Source organism: Panicum virgatum, chromosome 1N, assembly GCF_016808335.1.
Source record: "Panicum virgatum strain AP13 chromosome 1N, P.virgatum_v5, whole genome shotgun sequence".
Taxonomy (NCBI): domain Eukaryota; kingdom Viridiplantae; phylum Streptophyta; class Magnoliopsida; order Poales; family Poaceae; genus Panicum; species Panicum virgatum.
In genome coordinates this window covers 50,545,856-50,558,150 of record NC_053145.1, presented here as the reverse complement: position 1 = coordinate 50,558,150, position 12,295 = coordinate 50,545,856, and the positions used below count along the sequence as shown (strand labels likewise).

Here is a 12,295-nt window from a genome sequence, read left to right as displayed (position 1 = left end):
TGCTCCACAACTTTTCTGACCTCCCAGAAATCCTGCCACTTGCCCATAGAAGCGTACATCCTAAAAGGGCATTCGCTTCTCACACAACGCACGTCATATGTTCTCAGACTGCTCTTGACAACTTTGAACTGTCTTTGCAAAGAGAGAGCCGACCAACATTTTATAGCTTCCTTCATATTGTCACTGTTGCCATACACCGAACCGATGCATACCTCATTTTGCCTGTACTCCCAAGGGACCGCTTCACCTTCATTTACACTTAATTTTGAAAAATCATACCCGGACTAGTGGTGTGGGACATGATAATCATCATCATCCGAGGAATCATCATTCATTGCATTGTGCTGTTGTTCACCCTCTCTCTGAAACTCTTCAACTATCTCTGGAATATTTTCCCCTTCATCAGCCTGATCAGTTGCTTGACGAGGTTCGTGTGCAGCATGTCTATCATCTTCTACAATCTCGAGTTCACCACCTTCTTCATGAGGTTCATGCATCGTCTCGATATCTTCCGATATTATATCTCCCTACCTTTCATGATCTCCACCGCTTCAGTACTAAAACTAATCTTCTCGAATGCTTGAACAAATAACACAATCGGTAAGCCTCTGCTACTACTTATATTGACATAATTCCTCCAGTTTTACGTCCCTTCAAGCGGCAATAGCTCCCAAAACACTTGTTCCCTTCGACTGACCACTGCCATGACAGAGATCTCATGTTCATCTCGATTAAGGGTGAAAGCTTTAAATAGCCAATTGGATATTGAAATCCAAGTCCTCTCTCTAGCTCGGGGTATTTTTTTTTGTGATCGAGCTAAACTCTGACAAATCTTCCCCTTCAGGACTATATCTAACTTCTCCTGACCCATAGAACACTTGAAAATACAAATCATCTGACATGCCTGCCAACATTTACGACAATAATTACTCGTCCTTAGAATTTAATCAACGCTAATAAATATTTCTACTATTTTTACATCTATCTTAATTGTTTCTCTAGAATCTCTATTACTTACATATATTCGTAAGTTTTCGATGTAATATAATATCAATTAATAATATTTCTATGAGACTAATATGTCTATTCGAACTCATTAATATTTATATGTAAAATAATATTCATATGTAAACTAATATTTTTAATTTTATGTTCTACGATTTTATAATAAAATAAATTATATTTAAATCACTAATATTTATTAAAAATATTTTTACATCTAAAACTATATCCAAATCACTAATATTCCTAGTGCTAATCTACCAACTATTATTAATAAAACTAAATTTTAAAATTTACCTGCGACCCAAAAGTGGCGAGCGCTGCCTCAGTGCGGCGGCCGGGGGAGAGCCGGCGAGCCGCGCCGGCCGGCCAAACCCCGGCGCGCGGGGGCCGGGCGCACGCCGCCGCGCTGCGGCCCTGACGGGGCGCGACGCGGGTGGCGGCGCGGGGGAGCGAGCACGCGGGGAGCCAGCCGGGGCATTAATAGGCGGTGGTTACCGCCGGTTGAAACGGCGGTAGGTTCCCAGCCCACCACGGCCCATCAAGCCAGCCTCCTACCGCCGATTCAACCGGCGTTATGTATCTACCGCCGGATAGACCGGCGGTATCTCGCTTCCGCCGGATGAACCGGCGGTTGGGTGATATTTTTGTAAAAAAAAATTCGGCATATATTTCGGCAAAAATAATATAAAAATAAAAAAAATTCGGCTGTGGTCCGTGTGGTGATGGACCGGGCGAGTGCCGCCGCGCCGAGTCAGCACATGCACAGCACCTCGCTGCCGATGCCGAGTGCCGACCTCTCTTATCGCCCCCCACAGTCAGAACTCGGGAAGGCCTTCGAGTTGAGCCGCCCGGAACGCGAATTCCATTCCGACCCGACTTCTCCACCCAGGAAACCCAGGCGAATCGAGACTTCGAGAGAGAGAGAGAGAGAGAGAGAGAGAGAGGCCTTACCTTGAGCTCCCTACCCTCCCCACCATGGCGTCCGCGTGGTGCCTCTCGGCCCCGGCCGCCGCGCCGCCGGCACCCGGCGCCCTCGGCGCCTCCGCCTCCGCAACCGGGGGTGCTCCCGCCCTCGCGCGGGCGGTGGTCCCCGTGGGGAGGCGGTGCAGGTGGGGCGCGCTCGTGGTCCGCGCGGCCCCCGACGAGGAGAAGATTACGCGGCGGTCGCCCCTCGACTTTCCCATCGTAATTCTCCTGCTCTTTCCCCCTTTTACCGTCTTATCGCTTGTTGTTTGTGGCTTGTCCTCGCGGGATTGGAGAGGCTCCGGTGGTTGGGGGAATTTTAGGCTAGTTCAGCTGAGCAAGTGCGGGATTAGAGAAATTTAGGGACCCAACATGGTAAAATCAGTAGAAATGCTACATAGTATGGTGTCAAAAGGCTCGCCTGGTTGGGTAGGAAGCATGTGATGCTCATTAGCTACCTGCTGTGGATATTGCGGGGCGAGGGCTGATTTGTCCTCCAATTTTTGAGGGTCTTGCTAGTTCGTACATCCCTGAAGAAGATGCAAGTACACAAAAATATGCATTTACCTCACCTGGTTGTTTTCTGTTGTATCTGACAAAACTATCATACTTTATTTGGGTACTAGAGAAAATTTTGTAATCCGCCTTCCATACGCTTGAACAATCATAAGATAGCCTTTTACTTGCACAGGTTGTCCTGACTACAGATATGCACTAAACCTAAGAGTTTTCATTTCTCAGTTGTAGTTTCGATGTCATAACAGTATTCCATGTTGCTTGTTGTTTGATTAGTTTTTTTGATCTTGTATCTTGTGGTATCTTCTTGCTCTTTACAGCATCGGCTGAGATGGTTTGGACATGTCCAACGAAGGCCTCCTGAGGCGCCGGTGCGTAATGGGGTTCTTGAGCGGGTCGATAATGTAAAGAGGGGTAGAGGTAGACCTAAACTGACGTGGGATGAGTTGGTTAAAAGAGACCTTAAGGATTGGAATATCTCTAAAGAGATAGCTTTGGATAGGAGCGCTTGGAGACTAGCTATCAATGTGCCTGAACCTTGAACTTATTTCTTTCGGGTTTCATCTCTAGCCTACCCCAACTTGCTTGGGAAAAAAGGCTATGTTGTTGTTGTTGTTGTTGTATCTTGTGGTATCTTCTTGTTTCAAACATGGCATGCATAAATTTGCTACATATATAGTATTAGGATACTCTGTACCTCTGTGTTTAAACTTCAAATTCGCTAAAAGTCTTCTATGACAAAAGTGATAGATTTCTGTGGCTTAGGACCAGTCGTAACTCATAAGGTCTTTTAGTTAAACTCACTGCCTTGGTTTTGAAGGCCCGACATGTTCTGACCTATGAGCACATTGAGCTTTTCCTCACCTCCTGGCTTTTTCCGAATAATTAAAGTTGTTGCAGACCTCTTGTAATTTCTTTCCCAATGGTTATTCTAGTTATGTTGTGTTTGACATGTCCTCTCTAGTCCCTACCAAAGCAATGTCAAGCCTGACTATAGTCATTTATATATGATGTTCCATCTACCTTTTGCTTTTGCGTTGGCGTCAAGGTTAATGTCTATTGTCTATTGAATGTTGCTAGGAATGGGAGAGACCAAAGCCTGGGAGACGACCTGATATCTTCCCGAAGTTCAGCCCAATGAAGACACCATTACCGCATCCATTACCAGCTGATGATCCTCTGGATGATGATGAAGAAGAGGAAGAGGAAGAACAACCACCTCCGGAGGAACCACAGGAGGATGATCCAGACAAGGAAGAACCTGAGGAAGATGACCCGGACAAGCCAACTGAGTAATTTTGGATGATGTGAGGGCTGTGGTAGATAGACACCGAGCATAAATTTGCCATACCTTTGGAGCACCTAAGGTTCAGTTTGAACTGATAGTTCTGCCGGCTTATATAGGCTCTAGACTTATAAGTTTGTAATGACCTCCTTTAAGCTTTTCTAAAGCTATCAAAGTTTTGTTCGAACGGTTTACTTTTTACAGTGCGATATTTGTTATGACATGTATTCACACCTCTATCTTGGGTAATTGTCGTGTACATTATGATGAGATATTCCTGTTAGACTGCAACAGTAATGCTACTGAGAAAAGCTATGCTAGTAAGAATTGGTTCTTACTCCCTCCTTACCAAATTATTAGATTTTGTTATAGATCTACATATATATTATATTATGTATATGTCTAGGTGTATAGCGAATCCTACGAATCTAGAAAAACCAAAATAACTAATAATTTGAAATGGAGTGAGTAACTACTAAGTGTGAACGTCTTTGCTGGCATTGTTTATAGGAAAAAGTTCAATTTACTCCCTTCAAATATAACCAAAGTATGAATAACCCCTTAAACTATAATTTAGTTTAATTTACCTCCTAAACTATGCTATTTAGTTCATTTTATCCCATAATATAATTTGTCTTTTTTGTTTCTCCATATACAGGTTGAATTTTAATTTCAAGTTTTGCAAAGTAGTAGTGGACATGGCAGTGCATATTTAAAAAAATGTTATAATTTTTTCATCATTATTTTCATATGATTTTGAACTCCAATGATTAATGTATTATTAAATTATTAACTATAAAAATAATGATATATTTTTTCTAACATGTGTTATAATGTGTACTATCATCTTGTAAAATTTCAACTTAAAAATCCAACTATGGATGGAGAAATAAAAAAGACATTGTATTAGGGGCTAATTTGAGCCAAAGAGTACAGTTTTTTTTGTGTGTGTGTGGGTGGGGGGTAAAATGAATCAAACAATAGTTTAGGAAGTTATTTGTTGGCTATAGTTGAGGAGAGTAATTTAAACTTTTTTTCCTTGTTTATATTTGAGTTAAATACGCCAGCGGCCCTCGAACTTGTCCTGAGGTGCCACTTAAGTCCACGAACTTGCAAAATCGAAATCTAGCACCCTGAACTTGTTAAGTTGTGCCACTTAGGTCCACAGCCCTTAATATGACGCCATGTGGCATGAATATATGCACAAAACCCCTCTAAAATTAATATCTTCTACCTTCAGCCCCCTTCCTCCCGTTCTCTCTCTTTCTCTCTCCCCATGCCTCCCCTGCTTCGCCTCGGAGCTCGCCGCCGCCGCCCTGCCTCCTCGCCTTCCACTGGAGCTCGCGGACGCCGCTGCCCCCCGAAGCTCGCGGACGTCGCTGCCCCCTGGAGCTCGCGGACTTCGCGCTCACCGCCGCCCCTGGAGTTCGCGGCCGCCCCCCTGGCTCGCCGGTCGAACTCGCGAGCCATGTGCGGCGGCGACGGAGCTTGCGGGCCTCGCCCGCGCGGCCACGGAGGAGGTCGTCAAACTCCCCCACTATCTCGCCACTACCTCCGCGCCAATGTAGCCCCTCCTCGGCACGCACGACGGCGGCGGCGTTGCTCGCGGCTCCTGCACAGGCGGCGGCGGCGGCGCTCGCGACCCCCACACGCGCCGCGGCAGCATGGCTCGCAGCTCCCGCGCAGGCGGCGGCGTTGGAGCTCGCAGCCCCCGCGCCGCGGAGGCGTGGTTCATGGCTCCCGCACAGGCGGCGCGTCGGAGCTCGCGACCCCCACACGCGCCGCGGCGACGTGGCTCGCGGCTCCCGCGCAGGCGGCGGCGTCGGAGCTCGCGGCCCCCACACGCGCCGCGGCAGCGTGGCTCGCGGCTCCCGCGCAGGCTGCGGCGGCGGAGCTTGTGGCCACCACACGCGCCGCGGCGGCGTGGCTCGCGGCTCTTGCCGCCGGGGAGGGCCGAGCTCGAGGATGGGAAGGGGGAGGGGGAGGGGGCGGGGGAGGGGGGAAGCAGGAGGGGTTTGTGTCCCTGCTCGCGGCGAGCTAGGGAGGAACGGCGTCGGCGGTGGGCGTCGGCCCGCAATCCTCATCCTCGTCGCTGCTGTTGCTGGGCCCGCCATGGACACCGCCGCCATGGGAGAGCGGAGGCCTCCGCCAGCGCCGCCCCCATGGAAGGGGGTGGAGGAGGGAGGGGGCGACGGATCCACTTGGGTCTCCTACCCCAGCACCACAGTCCTCCCCCGCCGCGGAGCTTGGCCGCCGGCGCCATGGTGCCGCCATGGCCGCTGCCGCCATGGACATGCGGAGGAAGGGGCCTGACCGGAGGAGCCGGCGTGGCCGGAGGAGGAGCCCTCGCGCGCTCGCCCTCTCCCTGTGCACTGCAGCTCTTGGCCGGCGAAGGGAAGGAGGAGGGGCGCGCCGGGACGGAGGAGGAGAGGCGCGCCGGCAGTGGGAGGAGCAGCGCGCAGGTCGGCGGCTCGCCGGAGGTGGGCGTGCGGCATGGAGGCCGGCGGCCCGCAGAGGCAGGCGCGCGCTGTGTGCGGCAGCCCTGCCTTCTATCCCTCAAGGATGTGAAGGTAGAAGACGATAAAACTCAAGGGCCTTTTTGTATATATTCATGCCCCTTGAAGGGGTATGGACCTAAGTGGCAAACTTAACAAGTTCAGGGAGTTAAATTTCGATTTTGCGAGTTCGTGGACCTAAGTGACACCTGGGGACAAGTTCGAGGGCCGCTGGTGTATTTAACTCTTTATATTTTGATAATGAAAAATGCACCATTTAAGTGCTTCTGAACTCAATATTTTTCCAAATGAAATGTTTTGATGTTGTATTGGGGCATATATAGATGGTTGCACGTGGGCAACTGAACATGTCCGGGAATAGATCTATCGATCAAATCGTTCTATACTATTTGCCTTCTACATGGTCTAGTGTAAGTTACTGTGTTTTTTAAAAAAGTAATTCAGTGTATTCTGCATGGTTATTCTAGTTTATAAAAGAGAAACGATCATAAAGCATCAGTCAAATCTCGGTATACTCTATTTTCTTGGGTATTCTTGTATTCATGAACTTAAGTTTATACATACAAGAAAACCTACAAAATTTCTCTCCTCTATGCAGGAGCAAACAGCATGAACAACGCTACTTTGGTTAAAGCACACTGGCCCCTCTCAATTAAACACCAATATCTACTTCCATTTGACCTCAGATGCCTACTTTCCTTTGATCTTGCAGTAGGCATACAATCCAGAGCCTAGAAAGCCTAGCCCTTGCCCGATAACATTAAGCTGCCATACGAAAACATGGGTTCAGTACTCAGGAGCGGATTAAAGAGTTAATGGAACATGGGTTCAGTACTCAGGAGTGGATTAAAGAGTCAATGGCATGCAAAAAACAAGCTCAAAACTTACCAGATCAAAAGGAAGCCCACCAAAGAGTACCCAACCAATCCCAACTGTGAAGAAATCCTGCAGAAATAGCGAAAATGAACACCGTTAGAGAATATTTTATATATGTTCAACGGAGTGGAATAACTTGATAGTAGACCTACCTTCAAGTTACCACACATTGATTGTGTGAGTGCAGAATTAAGGGTAGTATTCCAGAAGATTGTGTAGTTCAGCAGAAATGCTAGGATGCATGAAAATAGCAGCACAGCCTACAAGTGAAATAGGATTATTAGCGGCATCCATAGGTTCACATCATAGGCTCTACATGACATGACGAATTAGCACATAAATTAACGTGTAAAAGTGACCTCAAGATCATCTATGGAAGAATGATTGAAACAACCTTGATGTTTCAAAACTAGAGACAGGCACTATGAATAACTCACTATGGAAGAGGATCAAACATGCTTCCTATTGTGGTATTACAAATAGGTATAGGTAAATTTAAAACATGATAAATGGTATTAGAGGGTGGTATTATCAAAACTCACCAGCATCACTGCACCAGCAAAGCTAGTGGTAGTGTACTATTGGATCAGACTGTGACTACACCCAAGATAGTGCTCAGATGTCATAGTAACATGCCCAAGAGAACCTAATTTATGTGTCTGATTGCTCTTAAAGATAGTGGAAAGAAACAGATCAATGTGGTGTAAGCTAAGTTCCAGACACAACATGAGTCCAAGGATTAACTGGCTAGCGGCTGACAAATTGACATGGTGTGTGTTTTGAAGTTTATATGTACAACCTCAAACACTGCCTTTAGATGCCTACTGAAACTGACAACAGAAGGGTTGGCAATGCAAAAATTAGCTTTGAATCCATGATTGTGTTACCTGAAACCCAGGGGAATAAAGGTATGGAAATTCCATGGCCCTCTTTAGGTCACCCTGAATATATGTCAAAAACAGTACTGAAGGTCCACATACAAGTCCTGAAAGACAGGGATAAGATATAAGACTTTAAAGCATATGAAGTTTGATATGAAGTTAATGACAGCCAAAATAATACCATTGCACCACATCAGGCCAAAGCTATTGAGACCACTAGATTTTCCTAGAAAAACAAAAAACATCTGATCAGTAAGATTATCTAAGGTGAAACAACATTACAAGTTGGAAAAGGCAACTGCTTTACCTATACGGTTTATCGTAGCAAGATAAACAGCAGTTGTAATGTTGGCCACGAAGACAATGGCATACCCACGAGCATCAAATGACAAGTCTCGAGCTCCAGCAACAAACGCTCCAAATACGATCAATGCCACACTGATAAAGCCTTAGTTAGCAACCAGATAGTGGAACATAGCAGATTCAGAACGTTAAGAAGTTCTGAAAACGTTCAGCATAATAAATGCAGTATCCAGATAAATGAGTAGAGGTAAAACAGTAGGCACAGAAACCTACTACTACTTGATAGAATAAATATAATTATATAAATCAAAGGTGTCTAAAAAATAATTATATGCTGAAATATAACACTAATTAAGACACTAGTGCTAACAATATTGAGATTGAGATTGAAGAAAACAAACCATATAAATGCATATACATTTACCTGCCTATTATAGGTGGGGTGTGCTTCTGCTTGGCCAAGAAATACTCCATGGTCATTGTGAACACTACTGTTGTGCGCCGAAGAGTTGTGTACATAGGAACGTTGACTCCACGGACAGATTCCATCGAAGCTAGCTTTTTATCGAGAGTGGCAAACCCCAGTCAGAATTTAAAGTGATTAAGCAATGCATTATACAGTTTAATTTTCTACACAAGGGAGTCAGCATACCATGTAGAGTAAATAAGCCAAAGAAAGAGGTGTGGTGCGCAACAATATCCTAAACGGCACAAAGAATAGTGCATCAGAAGGCACTGATGGATCAATATTTGTGAAGGAGATGATCTTTAACCGTCTCAGAACATAAAGAAGGCATGTTGAGCACACCATCTGCACATATTTGTTAAGTGTTAGGAAAGAAAGAAGTACACAAACAAAAGTATACAGATGCAAATAAATTTAGTCAACAGACATCTAAAGAAAATGAAGGTTTTATAAAGCCATATTCATCAACAGCTACCTAATGATTTGGGAACCACTATTTCCAAAGCAAGATCAAAAGTGAAATTAGCATGAAGCACATGGAGGAAGAATTGGATCATTATCAATATAAAATTAAAGATGACATTGGATGGTATTTGAATCTATCATGGGTTGACTAGCCCAGGCTTTCAAATTTCAATAACAAATTAATTTAAAAAGTAAGAGACAAACATTTACAGTTCCCCCTTTTCCCCAGGCAGTTTGGTTTGTTGAATTTATTATTTATATGTTAAATTCGACCAGATCACCCAGGTACCATCACAAATGAGATTCCCATCAGGACCCCACACTGGAATACTGCTCATCAGTTCAATTTTGGAACAATCCTGGTGGAATTTGTTCTACTGGTATCCATTGGAAAAGCAGTTACCAGTGGAAGACTCACATAAACCCATGCAACATTAAGAACTTGAAAGAAAGTGTTCGCTACAAATTCTTTGGAATACATATATGAAATTTTTATGTGCTCTGTTTTGAACTTGAAATTCCTAGGTGAAACATCCACCCAGAAAAAAACACAAGAAGCATGCACACCACGGATTTTACCAGAACACATAGTACCTGAAGGAGTGTAATGACATTTGCACAAGGGAAATTATACGAAGATAGAGCTGCTTTGTTGAACATCACTAGCAACACTGCAAATCGAAGAGGAGCCAAAAATTAGTCTAACAATGTCTGAGGTCTCAAAACGGAAAAAGGAAGCAAAACCAACACAACATTTCTCTACAGACATTCATTTTTTGGTGTACCATGCTTCTGGAGCTAAAAATACAAGGCAACATAGAGTGAATGCAATGCATATAAACTGATAACTGATCAACAGCATGTAGATAATTTGAGGCACACAAGTGCAACATGCAAAGACAACAAACTAAATATTGCATTGGCACACTACACATGTTAAGGAGGACAAGCAATAAAGTAAACAGTGATCAAGAAGTCAATTATTTGCTTTGCCACTCCAACATAGCAGCCCAATTCCATTCGCTGTTCTACAACCTCCAGTAAACACAGATAAATGCATGAAGTTTAATTGCACAACCCAAAACTCTTGTCGCTTAACGACTCATAAACCCTCCGCACTCCATTTTTCTTGAAAGAGAAAATGGATTACTGAATTCTCTTGTGTTTTCCTATGTGGGGCCACCTAACATTCTTCTAATTCTTCATGCAAACAATGACAAATGGGCAGGTTTCAGTTCAAAAGACTAGTTAGTTATAGTTAGTTAGTTATAGTTAGTTAGTTAGATGATGACAATGATGTGTCTGATCTATCAAATTGCTATTCTTATCCAATTGTAGCACCGCACCAACAGGTTGTTGAAGCTGTTTACATCCTATAATCAGCACCAAACTAACTAGTACATCAGATAACAGAGGACCATCCTTCCTGACAGGCCCTCAAGTCGTCTATGGACATGTTATTCTACAAGGGTGCCCAAGCAATACACTTAGGCCTACTCAGGCAGATAACGAGGCACAGTATTTCACATAGTGATGTCAGATCCAATTATCTGTATGAAAAATAGCCGGATCCTACTTTTAGCATTTCACAAACATGTACGGAGTATCTACTATGCACTTTGCGTATAACCCGTAGCAACCGAATTACGAAAATGGTCTGTTCCCAAAAGCTCGGTCGTGTTGCGAAAAAGCTCAAAACACAAGTCAACCATCCTGCACGAACCCCAAAAGGCTAGTAGCTGAATTCGACAGAAGACGTGACGACTAGCACAAGCAACGAGTCCCCCGCACGTGATGCAGGTGCTCTACCGGCCCCGAATTCGCTGAACGCGACGAACAAAGCAACCCGCCCCCCAATCGAGACCATTTACCGCACCGCCGCCGAAGGAAGCAGCCAAAATCGCCCGGGAGGGCGCGGCGCTTACCTGAGCACGCCATGTAGGAGAGCGCGGCGACGGCGCCGCGGCGGGTCATGGCGGACCCCTTGAAGAGCGCGGCGTCCTCGCCCGCCCCGCCGCCCCCGCCGTTGCCCTTCCCGTCGTCCGCCGAGACCGGCAGCAGCGCGCCCCTCTCCCCGCCGCCCTTCGCCATCTCCGCCCGGGTCACGCCGGGATCTCCCCTCCCAGGTCCGCCTCGCCCCCTCCCTCCCTCCCGCCCGTGAGCACGCCGAGGAAGAACGGGAATGAACGAGGAGCAGGAGGATATTTCGCCTGTCCCCACCCCACTACTTGGCCCCTCTGGCTGTGGCCCGATGCACGCGCCGCGCTGGTAACGGGTGTGCCCTGCCTGGCTGTCTCGTTCTCGCCCCGGCGACCGACTGACTCCGCGGCGCGGCGGTCACCGGTCAGCGGCGCGGCTGCCCGCGGAAGGTTCTGCCCGGCCGCGCCCGCGTCTGCCAGGCTTGCCCGGCCAGCGCGGCGGCCGCCTTTTATCGGGGACCGGAGGGGGATGAGCGGGTGCGCGCTTTGGCAAGTTGCCTGGCCTGCCAGTGCCTCTCGCTGTCACGTTGGGCTACTTCGCGCTCGCGCGTGTTGATCACATCGCGATCGCGTTGGGATCACAGCATCGGACGGGCACAGGGGCCAGTAAGTGTGCGATGTCACCACGGGGCACTGACGGCGCCGAGCCGGGGGGACTCCGATTAATTAAACAAGCAAATCCTCGGGGAGGGGATGAAATCCAGCGATCCACCAGCATACGGTGGTGGCGCTATGCGTCGCCGATCTGATGGGATGCGCCTAAAGCCCAGCAAAGGGCCTGCAGGTTCAACGGATCGAGGATCAGATCAGCGACAGCATTCTGGCGTCACTCAAACGGGAAGTAATTTGAGGATACGGATATCGTTTGCAATTTCTTTCCTTAGGCCCCGTTCAGTTCGCGATTTTGGAATGAAAAGTCAGTTCGCGATTTTGGAATGAAAAGTTACTAAGCACATTTCGTTGTTACTTGACAAATAATGTCCAATCATAAATTAATTAACTAATTAGGCTTAAAAGATTCATCTCGTGCTAATTAGTTA

General features: G+C 46.5%; 2 protein-coding genes across 3 annotated transcripts; one reads left to right on the top strand and one right to left on the bottom strand.

Annotated features, from left to right (window-relative positions):
• The first annotated feature begins 1,805 nt into the window (after positions 1–1,805).
• LOC120656444 (cell surface glycoprotein 1-like) lies at positions 1,806–4,106 on the top strand. Of its 2 annotated transcripts, XM_039934534.1 has the most exons (3): positions 1,806–2,190; positions 2,805–2,855; positions 3,565–4,106. In XM_039934534.1, the coding sequence occupies exons 1-3, from the start codon at positions 1,981–1,983 to the stop codon at positions 3,778–3,780; spliced, it is 477 nt and encodes a 158-aa protein (XP_039790468.1). In that variant the 5' UTR covers positions 1,806–1,980; the 3' UTR covers positions 3,781–4,106. The 2 variants fall into 2 exon arrangements, with proteins under 2 accessions (XP_039790468.1, XP_039790469.1); XM_039934535.1 differs by lacking the exon at positions 2,805–2,855 and having other exon boundaries at positions 1,818–2,190; positions 3,565–4,060.
• Positions 4,107–6,773: 2,667 nt separating this feature from the next.
• Positions 6,774–11,666, bottom strand: LOC120656443 (UDP-N-acetylglucosamine transporter UGNT1-like). The gene is made up of 10 exons (XM_039934533.1): positions 11,202–11,666; positions 9,871–9,947; positions 8,998–9,156; positions 8,770–8,903; positions 8,350–8,480; positions 8,224–8,268; positions 8,049–8,146; positions 7,314–7,421; positions 7,174–7,230; positions 6,774–7,050 (listed from the first exon to the last, which is right to left on the bottom strand). Exons 1-10 carry the CDS (start codon positions 11,365–11,367, stop codon positions 6,976–6,978), a joined length of 1,050 nt encoding a protein of 349 aa, XP_039790467.1. The 5' UTR covers positions 11,368–11,666; the 3' UTR covers positions 6,774–6,975.
• Positions 11,667–12,295: the final 629 nt, after the last annotated feature.